The sequence below is a fragment of the Gallinula chloropus genome (assembly GCF_964237585.1).
Source record: "Gallinula chloropus genome assembly, chromosome: 3".
In the NCBI taxonomy this organism is placed as follows: domain Eukaryota; kingdom Metazoa; phylum Chordata; class Aves; order Gruiformes; family Rallidae; genus Gallinula; species Gallinula chloropus.
This window is the reverse complement of record NC_140087.1, coordinates 24,538,672-24,564,272: the sequence shown is the minus strand read 5'-3', so window position 1 is coordinate 24,564,272 and position 25,601 is coordinate 24,538,672. Positions and strand designations below refer to the sequence as shown.

The 25,601-nt window shown below is 46.0% G+C and overlaps 2 protein-coding genes across 2 annotated transcripts in view; both read right to left on the bottom strand.

The window, feature by feature from the left end:
* Positions 1-6,705: 6,705 nt before the first annotated feature.
* On the bottom strand, positions 6,706-9,161 carry SLC35D3 (solute carrier family 35 member D3; the record flags this gene model as incomplete). Its single annotated transcript, XM_084261036.1, has 2 exons — positions 6,706-7,535; positions 8,726-9,161. The coding sequence occupies 2 exons, from the start codon at positions 9,159-9,161 to the stop codon at positions 6,706-6,708; spliced, it is 1,266 nt and encodes a 421-aa protein (XP_084117162.1).
* A 7,509-nt stretch (positions 9,162-16,670) lies between these two features.
* PEX7 (peroxisomal biogenesis factor 7) overlaps positions 16,671-25,601 on the bottom strand; it is a gene marked incomplete at its 5' end in the record, with an annotated part of 43,442 nt that continues 34,511 nt past the window's right edge. The window contains one exon of the mRNA XM_084262101.1: positions 16,671-17,293. Within this exon, the coding sequence (XP_084118227.1) occupies positions 17,225-17,293 (69 nt within the window). The 3' untranslated portion in view covers positions 16,671-17,224. The remainder of the gene's footprint in view (positions 17,294-25,601) is intronic.

Below are 25,601 nucleotides of genomic sequence, written 5' to 3'. Positions count from 1 at the left end.
TTGTCTCTGGCCAGGAGAGTGCAACCTGCAGCTGGCTGCGGCTCTGATTTCCCTGAAGGTGACTCACAAGGTGCATGCCAGGCCCAGGACCACAGTGTGCCCAGCCTGACCAGCCATGGGGACAGGCAGAGGTGACGTCTGCAGAAAGGGAACACAAGAAGAAAGGTACCAAAGCTCACTCAAGAACAAAATTTGGAAGTTTGGAGGAGAGGCACTGAGGCACATAAAGCTAGGAAAAGCCTAGAGCTTGGGGAGCAAATAACCCAAACACCTCCTGAAGAATCTTTTGCCAAAAAGCCAGTTCTAGGTCCCATTTTCATTTTCCACACCTGAAGGGAAATCACGATAAACTAGAGGGAATGAATTTCACCTGAAGCCAAGACTGTCATACAGTAGCTGTTGCGTAGTATCTTTCCTAAACTGTAGCACTGAATACTCAGAACAGCTGATTCTGCTTTAGACCTTCATGAGCACACAGGTATATATAATCACTGTTAAACAGATCCCTCAAACAGAAGAAGAAACTGTGCTGGCTGTGGTGGATGACAGGGCTGGATGCAGAACAATTAGCCCTGGTCTAATCAAGCCAGGGCAACATTCAATTGGTTCAGAGGAAATCAGCACCCAGAAGGCACTGCAGGACGTGATCATTCTGCTCGTGCTGAACTGATATTAACAAAAAACTCCAGCAACTCAAACAGAACAGTTGAGCAATCCTGCCCTGTGCCAGGAGTCTTTGACATGTGTTGCTGGCTTGGCAGTGATGCTTCTTTGGAGGGGAGCTCTTCACAGAGACCTGCACCCCAATTTGCAGTATTTTTTTTAGTTTACAAACTATTGTGAATCCCAGGGCCAAAACTGTGTGACTGTTGTGGTGTTGTGTTTGCATCAGCCTCCTGGTGCTCAATGAATACTCCGACCTGGCAGCCTGGCAATGGCTATGCCTAAGGAAATGCAATTTTCTTCCTGTAAAATTGTGGTAAGGATGTATTTATCCACTTTTTGCATGGTCGTAATAACGTGCGTTGTGGGACCTCTCCTGTGCAACTGAATGGTCACTCTCTCAAGAAGGAGCATTGACAGAGGGAACCCCTCTCCCCCTTGGAGCCTGGGTTGGCTAGCAATGTGATCACCAGATGGGAAAATCCACATTTTACATTTTAATCACGTGTACACAGTTTGGAATTGGCCAGACCATACGGACGGATTTGCAGAGACACTCTGAGGACCAATAATTCAGCAAAGAGAACTAAGCTGATGCAAGATGCAAGGAGTAAACGGTGCCATACACAGAGCCCTGTAGCTGGTTTTATTTATTGATGACACTCAATATTTACAGCAGCTGGTAAACCTGACTGCTCCTGACCTGTTTCAGCTCATTATTCTTTCTCATTTGGCCCCCTCCCACATCAGGCAAGAAACAGTCTGTGACTTTACCGGTTATCGCTCCTTTTCAGAGAAATCATGTATTCTGTTAAGAACTTGTTGAAATCTGTCTTGTTTTGTCAGGAACAAAATCAATAGAGCCTAATTAAAAAAAATGGTACCGTTTTGAGAACAGAATTGACATCGCTTTTATTTGATAAGGGACAAACTTATCAATCAAAATTAATGTGCCCAGGGCAGAATTTCCTACATCTGCCTGGTAAGAAAACATCACAAGACCACAAAGAGCAAATCCATTTGTCCACTGCCCAGCCAGGTCATTCACTCTGCCACTTTCCTTCACATGTATCGCTTTTCCAGGGCCTGAAATTCAAGCGCAGTCACTGTTGATTCCCTGTGCTGCTTGGCCCTGGGCTGCTGATGGATGACCTCACTATTTCTTTCTGTGTAAAAACAGCGAGAAACGGCAGTTTGGTAGAGGGGCTGTCTTCCAGCCTCACTGGGATGTGGGTCTAGGAGAAGGATACGAATGGAAACATTTTGCCTTTTTTGCAAACTCTCTTATTTTCCCCATCTGTCCTAATTTGTAACTCTCATATTTTTCCCATCTGTCCTAATCCCAATTTCATGTACCTCTTTCAGCAGGGTTTTCATGCTCTCTACTCTGACTTTCATCCCAGGCACAGTCTCTCTCCTATTCACACTCAGTGTTTAGCATTTAAGTGTGCCTGGCTTTCCTAGTCTCCACCTATAACAACAATTACCCTGGCTTACCAGGCATAATGATGACAACCCCTTTCCAGGTATAAAGCTTCATTACTCAAACCCTTCTTACTGTGAAAAAAAATTCTCCTTCTGGTTTTACATGTATAATAAATGTCTGCGCTGGCGTGTTTGACCTGTAGATTTCAGTGCTGGCTGGCTCAATCCTGCGCCCATCCTGCCCACAGCCCAGCTCCGCAGGATCCTGGTACGCAGCCCTGGCCCAGCTCCACAAGAAGCTGGTACGCAGCCATGGCTGAGCTGTACAGGGACCTGGTACGCAGGGAGCCGTGTGTGTGCAGAAGCATACACGAAGGTAGGAAGAAGCAATCTGGACATGCAAGATCCTGCTGATCCACCCCTTCCCTGCCCTTCTAGACAAGAGAAGAGAAAAAAATAGGAAAAAAAATAATGGAAGAAGCTTGTGTGGCAAGTCCTCCACCACTGGCAGGAGTTTTCAGGCTGGACACTGGAAGTAAGATTTGGGAAACGCAGAGGGAATGAGGGAAAAGAGGGCATGGGCATGCCCATCAGCTCCCAGCAGGAGCGAGGTTGAAGCGAAAAGCTTCCTGATGACCTCCAACAAGCTGCTGAAGCATGAACACAGCAGCTAATTGAGAAGCTGAGCTGATTGCCTGCACTGCACTTCAGGTTAAAAAAACCCCATACACAGAAGAAACCACAAAGCGGTATGTGAAATTACCCAGGGCGCAGGCAGAGAGGGCAAGGAGGCAGGAGTCTGTGGTGCCAAACCTTAGCCACTGCAAGCAGCAAAATGTTCAAATGTTAATTTAGAGCCCAGAGCTGGGGGGCTCACACCTTTATCCACCTGCTGGAACCGTTGCCTGAAGTAAACGGATGCAATCAAATTACTGCAGGCTGTAAAGCGCTGGCAATAAACTATCCCTGGACATACACAGGGCTGCAGAGTGTTGCTTAATAAACCACCAGATTTCTTTCACCTGTTTTTTTGTAGGCTGCTGCTAATTTTCCTTCTGGAAATAATGGTAAGTGCAGGATCAGTTTGTCAGTGACGTATGCAGATTTATCATTTATCTTTTGAAATTTTAGCTGTCTCTGCCTCCAAATATTCTTGAGAACACTATATATATTTGAGGAAAGATAGCCTGTCTGGCTTTCATTCTCCTGTTGCGTGTGTACTTGCGTGCGTGCGTGTAGATGTGCGTGCGTATATAGCGGTGCCAGGGCAGGTGTTACTCGATGATGTGCTGACACTGAAATTAATGTTTATTCTCAAAGAAGTCATTGTGTACCAGGTTCATTCATTATCCTGGAACAAGGACAGTTTCTTTCTCTAAACTGTCCTGCAGGCACATCTGTGTGGAGCAATAATCACCAGCCCCAGTGTCTGGCACAGCCCAGTTTCAGCCATGGGCACATTACATACCTTTCACCTGAAGAAAATAGGCAAAAATTAACATTTAAGTCATCACCTAGGGTTGCCATGTGACACAGATGGCAATACAAATATTTAACATTATAAAAAGAAATTAAAAGTAAAAAAAAAACCCCAAAATCAACCAGTATTAAGTCCTTCAATAAATGCAATGATTTTATATATAACAAAACCATTAATAACAAGCATCATCTTATGCATTCCATAGTTACAGCGGTTACACGTGTGATACTAAATCATCTTATATATGTGACCAAAGAAATCACTGCTGAGAACCACAGATGCTTCAAGCTGCAGCCAGTTCGGATTCTTGTGCTCCTTTGCCTGTCCTCAGTCCCTCTGTCCGTGACAGTATTTATAGTGTGTGGTCACATGTTGAGGAAACTTGGACAGCAGGAAGGCACAGGAATAACTATAAATGAACCAAAAATGAGCACCCCAGAGTAGCAACAATAAGAAAACCAGAAGGCTTTTGGAAAGCAGTGCATTTTATTCCCACATCTCATTCTGCAGTCTTCCGCTGATGCTATTAAAATACCTCAGGACGAGGCAGTATTTTTATTTTATTGTGCAACAGTCTCTGTTACTGAAAAAAGAGGATTGCATTTGCCAAATTCCCATTTTAATTTAGGGAATTCACAGGTATAAATAGAACACAATATCATCACATCTCGACTATACATGCAAATGTACAACATAGTAACAGCAGCTTTTTTCACAGTCAAAACTGTCTGAATTTCTGCAAGTTTCTACTAATACTTCAACAACATTAAGCAGCAAAACACTGAACCCCCCCCAGGGAAAAGTCCTGCAACCAGAGTCTGGTGGGAGAGCTTTCTACAGCAGGTGCCAAACACGGGGACTACGCCACAGGGTCTAAGACAGGCATCCGGGTGGTAAAAAGTTCCACCTTTCTCATGGACAGGAAACACTGAGCACGGTGAGGACAGATCAGAAACATGGGGGTTTTTTTCTTCAGCCATCATCAGTATAATTGCAACAGAGTTCAGTATCATAATGAGTTCGGTAACACGGCAACTATAACTCATAGGCACAAACTTCTTGAGACTAGGACAGATTTGAAAAACTAACAATCCCCCCTACTGTATGAGCCTATAAGCAACAAATAGTGCTTTTATTGAAAAAAGATGCCATATGGAGCTTGAACAGAAAGTAAATGTCTTTTGGTACACAGCCAGCATCTCCCAACTCGTAAACACAACTGCAAGGTACAGATCTCCATGCCCTGTCCCCCAGCTGAGCCTGCATGTCTTTACAGCTGCCTCTTTCAACATCCACAGGTGATGCCAGGTCACCCAACTTCTGCACTCATTCAAATAAACCCACCCCGTCACACCCACCATTTCTGCCTGCATTTACTGATGAGCATCTAAAGCTCCCCCAGAGATCAGTTTTGCAAATATTCCCTGCTGGGTAAATTGCTCATTTCAGATTTCAGCGCTGAATGCACTGTGAGACTAATGCTGCCTTGCCTGACTTGAGAAGGCATTGGGCTAGGCACTCATTTATTAGGGCTGTGGTAATAATTGCTTTTCAGTTCAGTGGCTTTAATAATAATAATAATAATAATAATAACAACAACAACAACAATAATGATATAACTACAGCAAACTTGGTTCATTTTTTCAGGCGCTGATAACAACTTGTTTCAGCCTGTGGTCAAGATGGCCTCATGGCTGGGGAACCCTTTCTGGCATGAGGAAGATTCAGATCCCTTCTCAGCCTGGTCCTGAGCAAATGTTTGACCCATGGACTTCTGCCTCCCAAAAGGGTACCCCAGGCTAAGAAATGTTTCCCTGGCCTCTTCCAGTAAATGCATGTTGGACAGAGGCCTGCTTCCTGCTTCCCACAGGAGCGGTGGAAGGGCCAGGGGGGAGAGGCAGCGCTGCCCCTCGCAGCCCATGGGGAGGGGTCAGGCACAGCTTCCACCAAATGCACGGAGCATCCTGGCCCATGAGCGAGTGCCTGGACATGTTACGTGCCGGGGCACACCACAGCTCCCGCCTGCATCCCACCCCTGGGGACAGCGAGGGCTGATCCGCAAGAAGCCGTGTCCCAGTACGTGGCCAGGATACAGCAGAATGGTCCTGCAGAAGCACCCCTGGGAACCCCAGCAGAGGCCGTGTCCCCATTTCTCCTACCATCGTTGTCCTTCTGAGAGAGGGAGATGGAGAGGACACATGGGTTCCAGCCTAGGCTCCGATTCACCCAAATTTAGGGTACAAGCTGGGGACAGCACAAGGCACACACTGTCTCCCTACTTTTTTATAGCCCTCCCAAACCAAATCAATATGGTCCAGCATTCCCAACCCCTTTTATTTGGGTCAAACTAATGTTCCCGATGCTACATATAGTTAAAGCTTATAGGAAAACATCCTCCTGTTGCCAACCACAGCTTCTCCAAAGCTCAGACCTGGTCCTGCTCTCTTGTACACCACAAGACAAAAGTATTTTGCCTTTCTACTGAAGACACAAACTGCCCAATGTAAATCAGATCCAAGGCACAGCCTGGTCACAGGGAGACCTTCAATTCTTCAGCTAAGAGGGTGATTTCACACCGATGTAATTGGAGTGGCACGACCTCTAGCTCTGTTAACAATTGTGTTGACACAGAGGAGCACATAAAAGTACAGTTAGTAGGAGTTTATATATTGCAGGAATATATTTATATTGAGTACCTATAATCAGAGGGATACAGTTACGGAAGCACATCAACAGAGCCTCCGAGTGCTGTTAAAATCAGAAGGCTCCAGACACAAGCTAAGCTACGGGCCACTGTCATGTCACTGGCACTGCCAACCCCATTGGTACTGGTGTCCCCCATGGCCCAGGCTGCTGGGCAAGCGCCCCGTGACTTGCTGTTGCCCAACTCTCTCTGTATCCACAGCAGAGGACTTGGCACCATTAGCTGTGGTGGGTGTAAACTGATGTACTGAAAGCAGCTGAAAGCAAGCCCAAAGCATGAGCAAATTCTGACCTTTTGCTCTTTGACAATGAGGTAAAGTCATCCTACATGATTTGGCTTTGTCAGGGTTGATGTGGAAATGTATGCTCTGCCTTTCCCCCTGTACAGAGAACCAGGTGTCTGTCCTCAAGCAACAGGTTTTCAATTATGCTTTTTAAGGGTTTGGTAGCTCTTCATTTTCTATCAAATAATCCTTCTTTATGTAATTAGCACCCCTCACCAACCTCCATACTCCAAGATAGGTATCCTTCAGCAAGCTCTTGTTCACTTCTTGTGTGCCAGTGGCTTTTCCCTGGACCGCTGGTCCCTTGTCAGGTTTCCCAGTGCCGTCCTTCTCTTCCTCTCTGCACTGGCTGTCCTCCACGGCTGATCCTTCCACTGCTGCTTCCTCAGCCCCCTTCTCCTGGGAAATTGCCTCCATCGCAAACAATGCTTGGTCCCCAGCCTGCTTGCTCCCTTCCTCTTCTCTAGCTTCTTTCTCCAGGTCCTCATAATTGCTCTGCCGTCTGGTCTCAATGTACTTGGCCACGCAGTAAATGACAGACCCCAAGGTGTTAACCACAACACCAGCTATAAACAACTTTGTGGGCTCCACATCATTGAACGCCACCATGCCCACCGTGATGGTTGCTATGCTCTTCACCACCCCTACAAAGCTGGTGGTCACGGCCGAGTTAATGTAAGTGCAGTGAAGGGTGGTAAAGTTCATGGCACAGCTAATCAGGACGCAAGCAATGAAGATGCATACCATGGCAGGGTCCTTCCACCCTGGGAATGACCAGACGTTGATGGAGTCCATGCTAGCAAAGGAGCAGATGATGAGGAAAGGGGTGGCCGAAACGGCGATGGCGTACTGAGCTGTCAGGGGTCCATATTCACTATCTACACTGGTCTTCTGAATGAGCACCAGGTAGGCGGCGTGTATCAGCACGGCCAGCACTCCTGTCACATAGCCCATAGCATCCCCAGTCAGGTCACCAGCTCCTGTCGGGACAGTCACAGGAAGAAAGAAGCATGGTTTTTTTGCACATGAGACAGAAAGAGAGCACCAGTTTGGGCTGGGAGGATATTTAGGAAATAGGCACCAGTGCCCTTTCCTTAAATCCTAAGATTTGTCATGCTTTTCCCAAGGCTGGACACATTGACCTCCCAACAGATAGCATTGTGTGTGTGCTGCAAACCTATTGAATATCATCTACTCCCCCTAAATCACACAGCCAAAATCAGAATGCGTTCCTCTGTTTGTAAAGATGCTGTGGGAGATTTGCCGCTGAAACTGCACATATACACGGCAACGCTTGGCATCCTCCTGCCAGTGCGGGCACACCAGCTCCTGCTGGCCAGGCTGCCTGGCCTCCAGCTCTCCTGGTCCCCCTGCCCTCCTGCTCCCCGTAGCAAAGCCGAGCTGCATGGGGCCCTCACAGCGAGAACCTCCCTGCTGAGCCCCCTGTCAGGCTTCCTTCAGATTAAGCTATTCCCCATGCGTGCACTCCCTGTTCCCTGGGGTGCCATGCAGAGCCAGCTTTGCCTCCCACCCCACCTACACCTCGATTGGAAATCACCTCAGGTAGGTCTCACAGGGTTGCTGCTGACCCCCGAGGTTGCACCTACCCCTGTAAGATTGCACTTACTCGAGCAGGGCTTGCAGCTACCCCGGATGACTACATGTACCCCTGTGAGGTTGCACCTAACCTCCCCCTCCCCACCTCCCGCCTCGTAAGAGCACACCTTCCCCTACAGGGTTGCACCTTCTCCAAAAAACGGTGCAGTAAGGTTGCAGGTACCCCCATCAGGTCGCACCTACTCCCATAGGTTTAAACCGGCGCCTGGGGGGCTGCACCATAAGGACGCACCTACTTCCCTAAGATGGGGCTGAGCCCTGTAAGATCCCACCTGTCACAGCGGGGCTCCAGCCCCGAAAGGTCCAGAGACCGAAAGGTCGCACCTGCCCCCGGTAAGGTTCGCCTGCCACAGCGGGGTTGCAGCCGCCTCCCCGGGGTTCCACGCCCGCACCTTTCCCCCCGGGTTGCCGCTGTCCGTCCGGAGAGGCAGGAGCTGTCGGTGCAGAGGCGGCACCGCCGTCGGGGGTCCCCGCGGCGCAGCACGGCCGCCCGCCCCGTCCCGTCCCGCCCCGTCCCGTCCCGTCGCTCCGATGCGGTCGCGGTCGCACTCACCGGCCAGCGCGGCACCGCAGGTAGTGATGAGGACGGCGATGAGGACGCCGGGCGAGGGCATGCCGTCGCGGAGCACCAGGGCGCCGGTGAGGAGGGTGACGAGGGGCAGGCAGCGCTTGAAGACGACGTACATGGGGAGGCTGAGGCCGCGCAGGGACCAGAGGGTGAGGGTGGACTGCAGCGTGGCCAGGGCAGCCACGGCGGCGAAGGGGCGCGCCAGGCGGGGCCCGAAGGGCGGCAGCGCCGCCAGCCCCCGCCGCCGCAGCGCCTCCAGCCCCAGCGCCGCCGCCGCGCTGCTGAGGCACTGCAGCAGCGTCAGGAAGGCGAAGTGGTAGCGGGCCAGCAGGAACTTCAGCAGGATGTTCAGCGAGCCCGAGCACAGCCCGTGCGCCACAGCCACCGCGACGCCCCGCGCCCGGCCCCGCCACCGGCCCATCCTCCCCGCGCACGGCCCCGCCGCCGGGGCCCGCGGCACTGCCGCCTGCCCGGCCACCCGCCGCGGCGGCGGCGGCGGCGGCGGCGGGGGGGTGACACAGGGACGGGCGGAGGCAGGAGGCGGGCGGAGGCAGGACGCGCTCCCGGCAGGGCGACCGCCGTCCCCGACGTGTCCCCCCCCACCGCCCGCGACGTGTACCCCCTCCTCCCGTGCCCCCGCCCCTCTGTCCCCTCCCCGCTGTCGTCCTCGGCGTGTCCCCCCGCCATCCTCAACGTGTCTCCGCCGCCGCTTTCGGGGTCCCCCAAGCCCGCCGCCCCCGGCGTCCCTCCAGCCTCGCCCCGCGGTGTCCCCCGGAGCGCGCCCCGGCTCAGAGAGGGCAAGGGGGGGAAAGTCGCTCCCGCCGCCCGCAAGTCCTCTCAGACCCCACCGGGGCTAATCGCAGGGCGCCCGCAGCATCGCGACCGGCCCGACAATAACAGGGGAGACCCGTAAGGAAGAAACCCCACGTCTCCCGCAGCGGGGAGCTCAGCGCAAGCCCACTCCCTCCGGCGCGCACAAGCAGCGATGAACAGCTTTCCTCTCCCAGAAAGCGTACGGCCTCGCGGGGAAAAGCATCTGTCGAGCCTACCGGCAGCATCCATCCTGCTCTGCTGTCTCTCTGCTTCCTCGCGTTGGGGTCCCGGCCTCCCTCCCCCCGGGTTCGCCCCTGCCCTGCTCGCTAAAGGGAGCCCCGGGAACTGCTGCTAAGAAAGCAGGGAGAGACTATGTCTTGCAGGAGGATTTTCCTTGAAAAGTCAGTAAAAATCGGAACCACAGTGTTTTTGAAAGCAATGTTTTAAAGCCCGGTAAAGTTTAGGTAAGCTCATCCCTTCCCTGTACTCCTAGGGCTTAATAGGAGACTGCAATAGATCACTTCGGCTCAGGAGAAGCAAGAGCAGTTCTCTTGGACAGCCGGGTCCTCTGTCGGTCTTTGCAGCGTCAGGCAATGCAACGGAGTGAAAAACTGCACTTCTCTTGGGAGCTGCCTCGAGTCTTCTTTTAACATACATCCATGTTAAGTCTCTCCCATAAGACTACCTTTCACCCATCAGTACGAGATTAGCAACGTTATTCTTTAGTTTAACAGAACCAGCCTGCCCCCTCTCCCCAGGAACAGTACTAGAAAGCACCAGCCCTGGGGAAGGCAGCAGGCTGGACACCCAAAGCTCGGTTTTGAAAGACTTACCGCAAAAAGAGTGCACCAGATCCTGCTAAGGCTTGCTAGTTCTGGTGGGCTTGTATGGCCTTTAGCACAAGCACAGGATGCATATCAGTGGTACTGAAAAGACACAACTATTTTTGGTGAGTTTTCTGCAGAAAAAAGTGTTACATTTCACTCTGAGTTCAGTTCAGGGAGCTTACCAGCCACAGCCACCTTCCAAAGCCCCTTCCCACCGGTTACGCTCCATGTGCTTGTACAGCTCCATGTTCGGGGGCGACCCGTGGCAACTGCAGGGAAGGGGTGCTGACGCCAACAGCTCTCAACAAGAGGAAGGCAGGTGTTCAGACTGCCAGGGGAGCGAGTGTGCCCGAAATGACCACGCGGGTGTGGAGGGGTGCAGGGAAAACACACCGTGACCCCAGCACTGGGCTCTTCACTGAACCCAGAGGAGCTGCATGCACCCATGGTTATTGCTGGGACCAGTAAGGGGCTCTTGGTGGTCGTGGGGATCAGTCACACCAGAGGATGTCTTATAAATTTCCTGGGCTACAACTAGCAGTGGAGCTGGCAGGAGCAGGGAAAGGAGGCAGGGCAAGGTTCATAAAATGCAACGGCAGAGGTACACATTAAGGTATGAGCATCTGAAGCTGAAAACTGTCAGCGAGGGAAAGGAAGCCATGGGCACCATTGAAATGAGACATGAACCACAACAGAAGTTAGTATTTGCTAAGCAAAAACTAAGTGAAGTTCTTTTTCTTCAGCCTTCAGGGTAAATGTGGATGGAGACAGAAATGATGTTGGGAAACCCACCCTGCAGGCAGCTTCCAAAAGCCAGGAGCTGAGTGGAAGTCCACCTTGCACGTTAGTGCAGTCAGCCGTGCTTGTGTCACAGACTGTGACTGACACAGACATAACAGTGCTCCCTTCTGCTTTCTGACACGTGCTCCAGGATAAGTATTCTTTCTCACCAGAGCCTGTCTTTGGCTTGCCTGTGTCTTATTTTTCAATCTTTAATTGATTTATATTTTATCAAGCTACTGTTCTCACTCCCTCCCTATTGCCCGGCATTTTCTCACCTTCCTTCCTTTCCCCATTCCCATCACAGAGCCTGGGAATAATGGAAGGACAAGACTGACTTTGGGAGGACCACTGTTGTACTCACCTGACTCAAAACTGCAGCCTCTCTTTTCCTTCTTTGTCTCCTCTCTTTTTCATCTTTACAGAATCCATGGGAGAATCCTCCTGATATCTGTCCTTTTGAATTGGCTTTTTCCCTTTTGGGTCAAAGTGTTCTCCAATTACTTTCCTCAACAGTAACAGTTTATTTTCCATTTCGTTCTGTTTCTTACCGAGGCAGTTGTATTTTCATCTTCTTTTTACATGCAAATTTTTACTTTTAATGGTATTTGAGTGCTTGCTATTCTATTGATTAACAACTCCACTGATTGCAATATTGAAACAGTGGGGAAAAAAGCCCAACCCAGGACTCTGTGTCTATGCCTCCTTTTGAAAGGTGAGAGTAATACCTATCTGTATTCCTCAGGTCACCTCAGTCACTAAAGCCATGGATGCAATCAGGGTACTTGGAAATTTAATCTTTGCTAACTCAGGGTGGCAAGAAAGTATGCACCAAACCCCAGAAATTTTCAGGCAAAATGACGTGTCAGTTGTGGTCAGCTCCCTGGTATCGTGGGGTGTTCCACTTCGGGGGCCTTCACCTACTTCCACAGCTGCACTGCAGCATAAAATGTAAAGGTATATAAAGGTTGAAACTTCCATTTAAACTGGAGACCAAGTTTGGCTTCAAAACCCAGTGAAGAGCTGTGCCAAAGCATTTACATCAGCCTTCACTTGGACTCATCCCAAGTCCACACACAGCACAATTTAAAGGAACGTGTGGATCATTGTTGGTGTTTGCACATGGGAGAAAAAAACCAGCTCCTTCTGCCCAGTAAATGAAGATGGGAAAAAAAATATTTGTGCTTTCTGGAAGTATTGTAGGAATTGGGACTTGACTTAAGCATAACCTCTGGAAGAAACAATTTTGTTCCCTCGTCAGTGAAATTATCCCTAGAAAAGTGTCTGACAAGGATCAGGCTGCAAGCCTGTACTGGGGGCTAAATACTCCCCTATTGATGTAAGCGTTCAGAAGGATAAACATTTAGAACAGGGCTGACCGAAAGCATGTTGTTGAGGGAGTTTTCCAAATGCCTCAAACACTGACAGACTTTGGGCATCAATCACCTCTAGGAAGTCTGTTCTAGGGTTTGGCTACACTCTCAGTAAAGAAATACTTCCTAATGCCCAGTCTGAACTTCCCTCACACAGCTTGGAACCATCCACATGCATCCTATCACTGGATCCCAGGGAGAAGTGCTTAGCACCTCCCTCTGCTTTCTCTCCTTAGGAAGCTGTAGAAAGTGGAAGTTGCCCCTCAGCCACCTACTCTCCAAACTAGACAAACCCAGAGTTCCCTGCTGCTCCTCAGAGGACATTCCTTCCAGCCCTTTCACTAGATGTATTGTCCTCTTCTGGACACATTTGAGTACCTTCACATCCTTCTGGGGCCCAGAACCACATATAGTACTCAAGGTCAAGTTGCACTAATGCTAAATTGGGAACTCAAGCACCCATGCCCCAAGTACCATATCCTATCTCTTGGGTCTCACCAGCTTCTCTGGCAACATCTCTCATATGGCGGTCCTATTGTTGTCTATACACAGCAAGGTGGGGCGGAGGGGAAGCTGCTGTCCCTTGCCAAACCACTCCTTTCTCAACAGAGATTCAGGCCAGGCTGGGTGCTGAGCTCCCACTGCCTCCCTACCACTCCACACTCAGAAAAGATGAGTTCTCCTGCACTTCTACTGGGACGGAATTGGACAAAGCAACAGAAGAACATCACTTGAGGTAGCACCGCAGTGAAGGTCCTTCCCTCACACTAGCTGTTCCCGTGCCCAGAGTGGGTGCTCAGTTTGGAAGCTGTTAGAAAATGTTGACCCAGCAGTGGGGCACAGATGATAGTCATGAATAGCTCTGTGAGTCCTTACAGTAGTGAGATGATTAAGATGCCTTAACTCTAATCCTTTGATGCAAATTGTGTTCAGCTCTGCATTTTCACCTAGATACAATGACTTGGGTGAGAAAAGAAAAATACATGTGGAGCAAACTGGTGTAAAATTCCTATGGGCATTTTTTTTTTATTAAACAGTTTCTTGGATGAAAATGGTAAAGATCAATATAAAATGTTTAATGTGCAGTTTGCTTTAATTAGGGTCTAATGTAGCCATGAGTTATATAGGGGAAGCGCTATGCAGAGCTGTGCCCATTCCCCATCATATGACCCAGGGCAGATTCAGAATGGAGCAGCACTGCTGAAAGGCTTCGTACGCCCATGCCTATGCAGCAGAAGTGGAGAAGAGCATGGTGCTGGGCTAGAAGAAAGAGACCACTTCATCACTGACATGAAGTCTGCACAAGAACACATGGAGAGTCATTTAAAATAGCTTTCCTTTATCAAAATGCAGACCTGATGGGGCACACAGATAGACAAAGCTGCATAGGGTACGATCTCTGAAAGTAGAGAGGAAAAATGCAACTGTAAACCAGTATTGATACAAGACATAAATCACAATTACAATACCCTCTACTTAGAAGACACTCTCTGTCTTTCTGTAGAAGACACTCTCTGTATCTTTCAATTTACTGCTTGATCAACACTTCTTAATTGGGAATCGAATACAATAGTATAGCCAAAGATACTGTGTGCAATTAATTTAATAGTACTGTAGAACAGCAAATCCACTCCTTCAGAACATAATTAATCGCTGTGTTTCTTGAACCAAGGAGAAACCTACGGTGTCCCATAAAACAAAACCTTCCACAGCAGCAAATTTGAAGTAGAATACATTACATCTTTAAGATTGTTGTCATTAAAGGGTAAAAAAAGCTCAGAAGCTAGTAGTATGGTCATAAAATAAGAAGTCTTTCTTTAAAACAATCATAGCAAGCGTTCCCTGAGAATCAGGACTCAGCAACACCTACTGCCAGTTGGCTTTTCTGTTTCAGTGCAGAAACATTACAGTGCAGAAACGTTCAGCACATTCTCTCCATCCGAAGGCCACACGGGAAGATTAAAGGCCACATTGTTTATTTACTATGTGTATCTTCTGGTGGTTTTTCAAGGGGATGAAGTCTGGATGCAGCAACCCTCAGCACTGAAGCTCACGAGGGCATGAGAGGGCAGTTAAGAAAGAGTTTAATCCACATGTTGAGTGTGTGTGTGTGTGTGTATTCAGAATTACAGACACGCAGAGACATGCCCCCCCAATCACCCCATCATCCCCCCCCCCCCCCCGCCATTTCCTAACTTTGCCCTTCCAACTGATACACTATGGCAGCATTCTGGGAGATCCCCTATGCCTTCCCCCAGAAACACATGTATGAAATACATACCCACCACCAGAATGTTCCACTCAGACAAGCAACTTGAAGTCTGAGCGTAAAAGGGAGATAAAGCAGGAGAATGGAGGAACTATTGAGGTTGATATAATCAATTTTAATGCCTAAAATTAGATTTGATGGCCCATGGTATTGCTGAAAGCTGTATGCAGCACAGCTTTATCATTGCATCATTCCCCAGCAAAGTGCAGTAAATATCTGGAATTTGGTGCCACACATTGTCACCAAAAAGATTTTTTGTTATTAATTAAGCCTAAGATGGCATTCCAGGGTCAGTATGCACTGACCCAGAAAAATGTATTATCCTACCTGAATCCAAATTCTCAGGCTGCAGAAAAGGGATTCTTTCTGTCTTGCTCTAACACCAAATCAATATATGCCTACCACCCCACACCTACCTGCAAGTTCCCTGGCTTGTTCCCAAGACAGCACAATCATTCTTTCCTTGCAACCTGAAAGTCTTAGCTCCACTGAATTCTTTCTCTCATTTCTCTGAAGCATCCAGCAGATCTGGCAGTGCCTGCTCCTGCTTGATATATGAGTGGTGCAACCCAGAAATGTACAGCATTCATTAATAGGAGACTGTGAAAACCCGACTGCAGAGTGTGTTGATGGTAAAGACTGATGATGTGGGGTAACAGCAGAAGGGAGACAGCTTTAAGAAAAAAAAGGCCAGCAGGAAACCAGGAGAGGAGCCTCACATGCACCAATGAACACTGCAGGAGTATCATAGCCGGATCCTCAAAGAGAGGATTCAGGAAGAATTTCTTTACCAAAAGGGCTGTCAGGCATTGGAACAGGCTGCCCAGAGAGGTGGTGGAGTCACCATTCCTGGAGGTATTTAAAAGACATGTAGATGAAGCCCTTAAGGACATGATCTAGAGGTGGACTAGTCAGGGTTAGGCTGTGGTTGGACATGATGATCTAAAGGGTCTTTTCCAACCCAGGTGATTCTATGATTCAAAGGAGATTCTGAAATTCTGTGAGACTAGAGAAGCATACAAACTGAACATCTCTACTTGCCCCAGAAAAACTCAGATGAAAATATCAGCATGTGGGCTGAGGAGTCAAAGTGGCATGCAAAGTACCCAACATACAGATAACATGCTGGCAATGTTCTTCTAATTATAATAGCTTGGCCACACAGAACCTGCTATGTTTATGTTACGTGGTTAATCCACATGTATGTCAGCTCACAGAATCACAGAACATTAGGAGTTGGAAGGGACCTCTGGAGATCATCTAGTCCAACCCTCCTGCCAGAGCAGGATCACCTGGAGCAGGCTGCACAGGGCAGGGTCCAGGAAGGTTTTGAGTATCTCCAGAGAAGGAGACTCCATAGCCTCTCTGGGCAGCCTGTGCCAGTGCTCTGCCACCCTCCAAGTGAGGAAGTTCTTCCTCATGTTGAGAGATGGAACTTCCTGTGTTCCAGTTTGTGTTTGTTGCCCCTTGTTGCTGGGCACCAAGGGCCCGACCCCTTCCTCTTGACTGGTCTGGACATCAGCTCCCACTTTGGCCAGGCTGTTGGGGGTCCAGAAACACTGAATTTATGACCACATTTCTCTTCTATCTCTTGGAAAAAACTTTCTAAGTGAAAATAGAAGACAGATCTAATAAAAGAGATGGTTGTCCTGTTCATAAATCTTCAGGATCGTGATCCAATTAGTGTCATATATATTTCATTTTTTCCTAAGTGTTTTCTCTATTATCAGAGTATCTTTCTGCATGACTTCATCAACTCTTCTACTCAAGGAGATCTAACAGAAAAAACGTATGAAAATAATCTTTACCATCTCTGTGAAGGAGCAATCAGAAAGGTCAAATAGCTGGCTATAAACTATGACATTTACTGTCTATCAGGAGCACTTGTCATATTGCATAAGATAATAATGCAATGTGAGTCACAGCAAAACACGTTAAGTATAAATGCATCTGAGTGATACAAACCTCAGGTTGACATTACAGTGCTCTACAGCAAAGAAAAGCTGCTCTTTTAATCTTTTCTTTCCTTTTCCTATCTTCTCTTTCTTCTTTTCTTTTCTACAGTGACATCATCTCAAAACAACACTGACAGTTACTTTAATTTTTTCTAAGGATCAAGAAGATTCAGGCCTCTGCTCTCATCATTAGCTGGACAGATCACAAAACTGTACTGGTGATTCTGGTCAGAAGACACCGGCTCACATGTGCTACGGCCACTCTTTGGCACATTTTGCTGTACTACCTGTACAGTAAACCCTGCCCTGAAATCTCCACATGCTCTAGTGCACAGCACTCCATTCAAGTACAGTTTCACTTAAAAAGAAATGCTAAGGTCAGTGACACAGTTGACACTTTCAGCACAAGTCTGGCTGCAAGGAAGAGAGAAAGGTTCCTGGTCTGCCAGATGTTCTTCGCTCTTTCTCTAGACAGCAACTGCCAGGCATGATGGAGTATAGATCTTGACCAGTTCATCCCAAGCACAGTCCACCACCTACAAAGCAAATAAAATCTGTTTAGAACCTTCATGTCATTTTAACCAAAAATGTGACTTAGAAGAAATTAATGCATATTGTGGAGTCAATGCTGGTCGGTACTCTGATTTACTATGCTTCAGGATTATACAATAATGCATGTGGTTTTGGTTTATTAAAACTTTGGTTTTACTGAGATGCATGAAATTAACAATCTCCTATTTTCGATACTCCCCATGAGGAAAGTGGGAAAACCTTTGGGTTTCAACTGACTGTTCCAAATAGGCTAAAGAACATAACTGAGAATGAAATGATGGAAGGACACACGAAAGTCCAGACCTCGTGGTGTTTCTTCTCTTTCCAGGGTCTCGCAATCCTTTTACCATGGTATCTAAACACTCTACAATCAAATCTGAATGACTTCCTGATACTTGCAGGTGTGTAAAATTGTTATAGCCATTTTCCTAATGGTGAGCCAATGAATGGAAAAAACAAAGTTGACCAAAACAACGTGGGAAGTTACTTAAAGAATTAAGCCAGAACTCCAGTCTTGCACTGATAAGCTATGACATCAATGTATTGTCTTTTGTTGGGAAGAAAGATGTCTATTTGCTGTGCATTGACAAGTGGGGGGTGGTGTTGCTTCAAGCATTACCTAGACCCCATTGGTCTGATGATAGGTGATGCCGCTGGTGCCAGTGGCATTTTATAAACACAGTGACCGATTCCAATGTGACTAAAACTTTTCTGAACTGCAAGTCCCAAGATCAAACCTACAAACAGGCTTGAACCTAAAATCACAAAACCAGAAGGTTAAGCTAAGTCTATATAGCATTAAAGATTTTAATAAATAACAGCATTCCACAGAATAAGACTACAGAATACTTTAGGTTTCAAATTTGACAATGCACTTTAGAGCCTGTAACAAAGTGAAAGAGTTAACCACCCTAGCAATTACTCACATGGATGACCCATAATATACATTCACAAAATACTGTGGAAGGCAAGAACTAAGGCAAAGGGAAGGATAAAGAGGAGAGCTAAAGGAAAAACGCTGATGATCCCCACAAATCTGTGCCAGTAAATCTGGCTGAATCCATCCTGCATTATCTGTACGATGTTCTTTCCAGTTGGGATCACAAAGGATACAGTATTGGATCATCTGCACAACAAGCTTCCTTCTGCTGCAGACTGCAATTCCTGTTCTCTTCTAGAGCCAGAATGAACAGCTGCACACTAAAAATTTGGAAATCCAACTTCAATATTTGATTTCAGACTATAATTAGCCCATTTTGTGTTTACTATACTGCACTATTATTCATTTTTATTGCTTCCTTAGCTGGTTCTACTTAGTTATTTGAAGTGCTTTCCATATACATCTAAATGGATCAAAAATCTCTTGACAACGTGTCTTTCTATTCACAGGACATAATAGAGCTTTGTGTAATATAATGTTCTGCTGCATTGCGGTCCCTCAAATCAATCCAAAAAGAAAATTTGAGTTCTCCACTAAACACTATGTAGGAACTAGCAATCAGATAAAAACACTGGGTTTTTTAACATTCTCCACAGCTCTGGATCAAAATCTGTATTTCTATAGGCAACACTTTCTACTTTCATAAAGAAACAAGAAACAGAGATAACATTTGGAAAAAATCCCATGAGAATTCCCACCTGTTACCAATGCAATTAGCATCCTTCACGTAGCCTCTGAACAAATATAGTTACAGAGCCATTTAATCTAGAAACACTAAAAATAAACAGGGGATATTAAAAGGGAGTTTGAAAAGGATCACTTGCAGTAATTTACTGAACTCATTGACTTAATGATAGCACATGAAAGATGAAAACATACCCAGCAAACAAAAGGAAAATAAAAGTTACAGCAAATAACAGTGTATCAAGTTCTCCTGTGCAGCAGGAAGTCTATAATGGAATACTGGCATCAGAAACCTGGATTGAAAATCCACATGTAAAGAACAACAAGCGGGTATGTATGGGAAACCAGGACACTACAGCATGGAACAGCATTACAAAATGCAGTGGTGCTTCCATTTCTCTGTTATACTTTCTCCAAAATACAGCCAAGACCGTAAGAGAAAGGGGACAAATGTAAGCTAACAGCATGAACTGATGGACAGCTGCTACATGCCCCTTTGTGATGTCTCAGAGATTATCACTGCCGCAAATACAAATGACTAAAATGAATCCTAGGACAGAGAGAGTGCCTGTTCATGCAGCTGCTGCACCAGTTTACAAAATGCTTTCTCCTTCCAATTTGCCTTTTTTCTTGTTGCCATTGTTTACCTCTCCTCAGAAGCGGGGAACATAGGATACTGAATTTAAGTGCTTTAACATCATTTAGGTATGCCAGTTCACATGTAACGTATGAACAGTTTCATATATACCTTAAAGTAATTTATACATTTAAAAAACAATAAAACAAATACTACTTCATATTAAAACAGCAGCAGGAATTCCATTGGGATCAGGGCTGATCCAGCACACCACAGGAAATAAATATGGCAGAAAACTCCCTGCAAGTCCCAGTAGTTTATATGTTATCAGTGAGATCATGGTACTAACAGGCGGACAAAATCTTCCTGTGGTATGATGAAGGACAAAAGCAAATTGAAAGTGGACTGACATGTATTTTCATCCTTGATAAAAGCTGTTGCCATTAGGAAAACGAAGGCATGGAGCTTTGTGCAAAAAGGTCCACTTTTGGGGACAAATTTTATTCTCAGACTGAAACAAATCCCACTGATTTCAGTATCTAGATGGTGCAGGATTTACATTTTTTTTAAATTAAGCTGACACATAAACATAGTAGAAAACAGTTAATTTCAGTTGTAAAGAACTATATAAATTATAATATCCTTATGAATGCTAAATTGTACTTCTAACTACAGAATGAAATTCTACTGTAGCAAATTTAACCATCAGAAATTGCAGGGAAAGGGAAAAAAACTAGAACTTAATTGTTAAACATCAATATTCTACCTTACACTGACTGGTAAATTACATTAAGAAATAATGTGAATGGAAAAGACATTCTAAATGTGGAAATTTTAATTATAACCAAAGTACATTTACTACTTGTCTCTAATGCTTTTATTTCGGTATCAATGTAGCAGTACTGGTACATATGCTGGGGTATTGTACTGTTATTACTGCAGAATAAACATTATGTCAAGTTATCTGCCAGTAGAGACTTAAGCAAGTGTGTCTGAAGAACATAAACTAGGGATCGCTGCATTTCCTTCAAGTAATGTCAAAAAGCAAGCAAACAAATGAAAATCTGCAGTCATCACAGGAAGCTGAAACTAGAAATTGTAGTTTAATTCAAATGAAACAGCTATCTTGTGCTTTATTCAAAGTGTTTATCCTTGTCTCACAGTAAAACAATGTTTCCCAACAACTGATTTAATACTGACATCCATTCATTTATCAAAGCCATTTCCACCTGCTCACTCACTTAGAATCACAGATTGGTTTGGGTTGGAAGAGACCCCAAAGACCGTCTAGTCTCCCCTCTCTGCTGTGGGCAGGGATACCCTTCACTAGACCGGGCTGCTCAAAGCGCCATCCATCCTGGCCTTGAACACTGCCAGGGATGGTGGAGCCACAGCTGCTCTGGAAAACCTCATAGTAAAGAATTTCTGTCTAATATCTAATATAAATTACCCTATTTTAGTTTAAGCCCTCTCTGTCTTTCCTGTAGCCCCCCCTTTACGTACTAGAAGGCTGCTATTAGGTCTCCCTAGAGTCATCTCCAGGCTGAACAAGCCCAACTGTCTCAGCCTGTCTTCATAAAGAGGTGCTCCAGCCCTCTCTCTCATCACCTCCGTGGTCCTTCTCTGAACTTCCTCCAACAGCTCCAAGTCTTTCTTGTACTGGGGACCCCAGAGCTGGATTCAGTACTCCAGGTGGGGTCCCACCAGAGCAGAGTAGAGAGTGAGAATCACCTCCCTTGACCTGCTTGTCACACTGGTTTTGATTCAGTCCAGGATACGTTTGGCTAACACTTCTCAGCTTCTCACACCCCCCACCAGCAAGTAGCCTCGAGGTGCAGAAGCTGGGAGGGGAAACAGCAAGGGCAACTGTCCCCAACTGGCCAAAGATAATATTCCATCCCATATGACATCGTGTTCTGTATATAAATTGGGGGAAGCTGGGCAGAGGGTGGGACTACAGCTTAGGAACTAGCTGGGAAGTGGTGGTCTGCAGATGGTGAGCAACTGTTCTGTGCATCACTTCTTCTGTGTATTCTTCTATTATTATTACTACTATTATTCTTCTCTTCCTTTTCTGCAATATTGAATTGTCTTTATCTCATCCCACAAGTTTTTACCTTTTTTCCCCCCTCTTTCTCTCCCTCATCCCAGTGCAGGGGACTGAGTGAACGACTGTTTGGTTGTTTTATCTGCCTGCTGGGTTAAACCACAACACTCACTGATTTACTCCTCTGACAGGCCCTCTGTTTCCTATTCATCACAATCATCTTACTTTTCAATAAACTTAGACCTTTTTGAGCACTCAGGAGCAGTCCATTTAGTCTAGTGTAATTACATACATGACATTCTGCCTCTCTATAGTTCAGAAGAAGTAAGAAAACAAGAGCAATCTCCCCAGTTGGTAGCTAACTTTTTTCCTGCATTTGAAGGCATAATAAAACCACATTCAAAAGAATAACTAAAAGCTTTAAGTTCAGTAACCTCTTTTTGAGGGGGCTTAATCACAAGAAAGTACAGCCCTCTCTAGACGACTATTTCCAGAAGTAGCTTCGTGCCATTCGGCTTCCAAAGTGCTCATGGTAAATCACAGGATAATATGCACATGCCTCTGAGAGGGACCCATTTTTCCTCTCAGCTCTTCTCCACCCCATCCCATTTTCAATAAAGCTAAGACCTGTCTTTTTTCTGTGGAAGAGACAGCGGAAAAAGTATTCAGTTCTTTGCTTCCATTAACGCCGCTTCCCTTCCTCTCTTAGTCCCTTATCTTCTGTGTCTTTTCATACAGAATTTAATAGTCTATTTATGTAATTATTACATATATTTGAGGGGCCCTGAGCATCCTCTGTAAGTGTGTGGGATGGAGATTAAGGGGAGATAAAGCAAGCTATTAGGTTTGCTACTCATCAAATTACTTCCACAGGTGATCATTAAAACTGGCTGGCTGACTGCATAAGGGATCATGCTATGAGTTTAAATACATTCAATGGCTATTTTGTAATAGAAAATCAAAACCACTTGCATGGCCTTTTGTTTGGTCAACAGTTGTCAGAGTGAACTGTAAATGAAAGCCTTTTATTTTCAATGTGCAATAACACCAATCATTTTTTAGTTTACTTTTGAATAAATACACACTGATTTATTTACTATTTCCAGCAAAGACAATAAAACAAACCTTGAACCACAAGTTCTGATAACCACAGGAAAAAAAGATGCTCCAAATACTGTTGAAGAAATCCATTTGTTTCTCAAGGAAAGAACAAAGACTTTGGGGGCATTATTTTTCAGACTGCAAAGGTATGTCACAAAGACCTGATCTAAAAAATAGGAAGCTGTGTAAATATGAGTTTCATTGCTCTGGCATGGGTGACAGAAAGATGACCTGGTAGTTGTGATACGCATTTCTAAATGCAAGTCTTCCCAGCGCGCATTACAGCAGTAAGGTGTAAAGGAAACTGAGATACAAGTTGCAGGTTAGAGAGAAAACCTTGGAATTTCCACAGGATCTGTAACAATTCTTCTGAACTCTACATATAAGGGGAAGGACATCTCCCCAGTCCTTCAAGAACTAGTTTTAATTGGGAAATTCTAAGTTCTGTAGAAGAAACACTGGACCTGCAAAATGCCTTTCTGTGCTTACGCTAACCATAGTCACCCCAAATGCAGTCAATTTACATGCAGTGAAACTGCATTTTCTAATGATCCTATCAAATCTTCAAATTCATCCTTCAGCTCAGTGTTAAGCTTCCTTTTGGGATAGAACCACAGACAATCGTAAGCCCAACAATATTTTCTGTAACAGCTGCAAAGTCCCGATGTCCTCCATTGAGTGTCACTAATGCAATTCACTGAGACTTCTCAGATTGATCATGCAGAAAAGAAACAAAATGTCTGCTACACTGACCACATGATGTTCACAGAAGTGGAAAGTATTTGTAAGCCCCTGAAACAAGTACAGTGCACAATCAACCCATCTGAGTATGAAACTCCTGCCTCCCATGTCTTCCCAGTCCTTCAGAAACAAAACTGAAGTGCATTTTCCTCTCCTTACTCTTGCAGCTTGTACAGAATCGCGATGCCTGACAGCAACCCTTCCAAACACCTTAGGATGAGACTTGGGGGCCTTGGTCGACAGCAGGGTAAACATGAGCCAGCAGTGTGCCCAGGCAGCCAGGAGGGCCAACTGTGTCCTGGGGTGCATCAAGCGCGGCACTGCCAGCCAGTCCAGGGAGGGGATTGTCCCGCTCTGCACTGCGCTGGTGTGGCCTCACCTCAAGCACTGTGTGCAGTTTTGGGTGCCACAGTACAAGAGGACACAAAAATATTGGAGAGTGTCCAGAGGAGAGCAACGAGGATGGTGAATGGTCTAGAGGGGAGGTCTTATGAGGAGAGGCTGAAGTCCCTTGGTTTGCTCAGTCTGGAGAAAAGGAGACTGAGGGGAGACCTGATCAGGGTCTGTGGCTTCCTGATGAGGGGGAACAAAGGGGCAGGTGCCAATCTCCTCTCTTTGGTAGCCAGTGATAGAACCCAAGGGAATGGCATGAAGCTGTGACAGGGGAGGTTTAGGTTGGATATTAGAAAGAGGTTCTTTACTCAGAGGGTGGTTGGGCACTGGAACAGGCTCCCCAGGAAAGTGGTCACAGCACCGAGCTTGGCTGAGTTCAAGAAGCATCCAGATAAAGCTCTTAGTCCCATGCTCTGTCTTGGCTGTCCCTGTGTGGAGCCAGGGGTTGACCTTGATGATCTTTATGGATCCCTTCCAACTCAGAAGATTTTATGATGCTGATGATAAGAAGAGTGACCATTACTCATGAATGGCTAGCTTTGACTTACACAGTGAAAGTTGAGTTTTAATGGGAAGACATACATCGGGGACCAGCAAGAAATGTCACCTCATTTCTCCCCCTCCAATTCAGTGAAGGAGTTCAAATTGGTTTAACATTTGCAGCTGGTTAAATTTGATCTTTCCATGCAAAAATCCACTCTGAAATTAAGTAAAAGACCAGATGCTGTAGATCTTTTTATCTCAAAGGATCACTAACTGCATAACTTTAGTAGCATCCTGGAGAAGGACCATAAGGAGAGATTAAAATGAAGTACAGATAGTGCTATAATTATAGCAGTGTGATAGCCACAACAGCTGGGTGGAAGCTATCAGTTCCTTGGCAATTAAGTGTAAAAGATAAGAGCAAGCGATCAAAAGAAAAAGCAGAGAAAGTCTCTGTTTTTCTGTACATTTTCACAAGCCATAACTCCACTTTAATACAAAACAGTCAACATCTCTGGGCCTGTTGAGGGTGCACAATTAATTTAAACAGCAAAACGCACAGCAAAACAGCCTCACTACTGACATCTTCTGCATTTATATACGGTTACACTGCTTAAAAGCCAACTTAGCCCCTCTCCTGTCCATCCTCCTGTTCCTGTTCTGATCAACAGACTGATGCTATAAAGCAGACACCTCTGCTCAGTCCTAACTGCCTCTGGCAAGGTGGAAGGAAGGAGCAGACTACGGTACAGCACAACCCCACAACTTGGGGGAGAAGAAAATGGAGGTTCAGGGAAGCTGGATCACAAGGACGGCGTAACACAGAACACAAGACCAGTTACAGGGGTACTGCACTGGTATTGTCACTGGTTCTGTGTGTGCATTGCCATATCACCCCTCACCATCTCCAAATGCAACACAAATTGTGGCCAGGCTCCTTCTTGCATCAATGCATCTCAGAGGTCCAGGTGCTTTGAACAAATGAGAGACACCAGTTTTATGTGAATTAATATCTGGGGGAATATTTACACAAGGAGGTACAGTCACATGGAGGGTTACAGAATACAAGTTTGCCACCCAAACTATATTGACACAAACAGCTACTTAGCCAACTGCTCATTTGTAGTATAATTACCGAACACACACAACCACAGTAAAAGAAAATTGTAAGTGATCACAATTTGTGTTGTACATATGTTATTCTAAAACCTAGACTTTACCATGCATTCAGATAAACAGATGCTGTTGGACTAGAAAAATGACATTTGGTTTATCCTCATTTGGTGCAGAAAAATTTTAATATTCAAAGGGAGCACCTCAGTATCA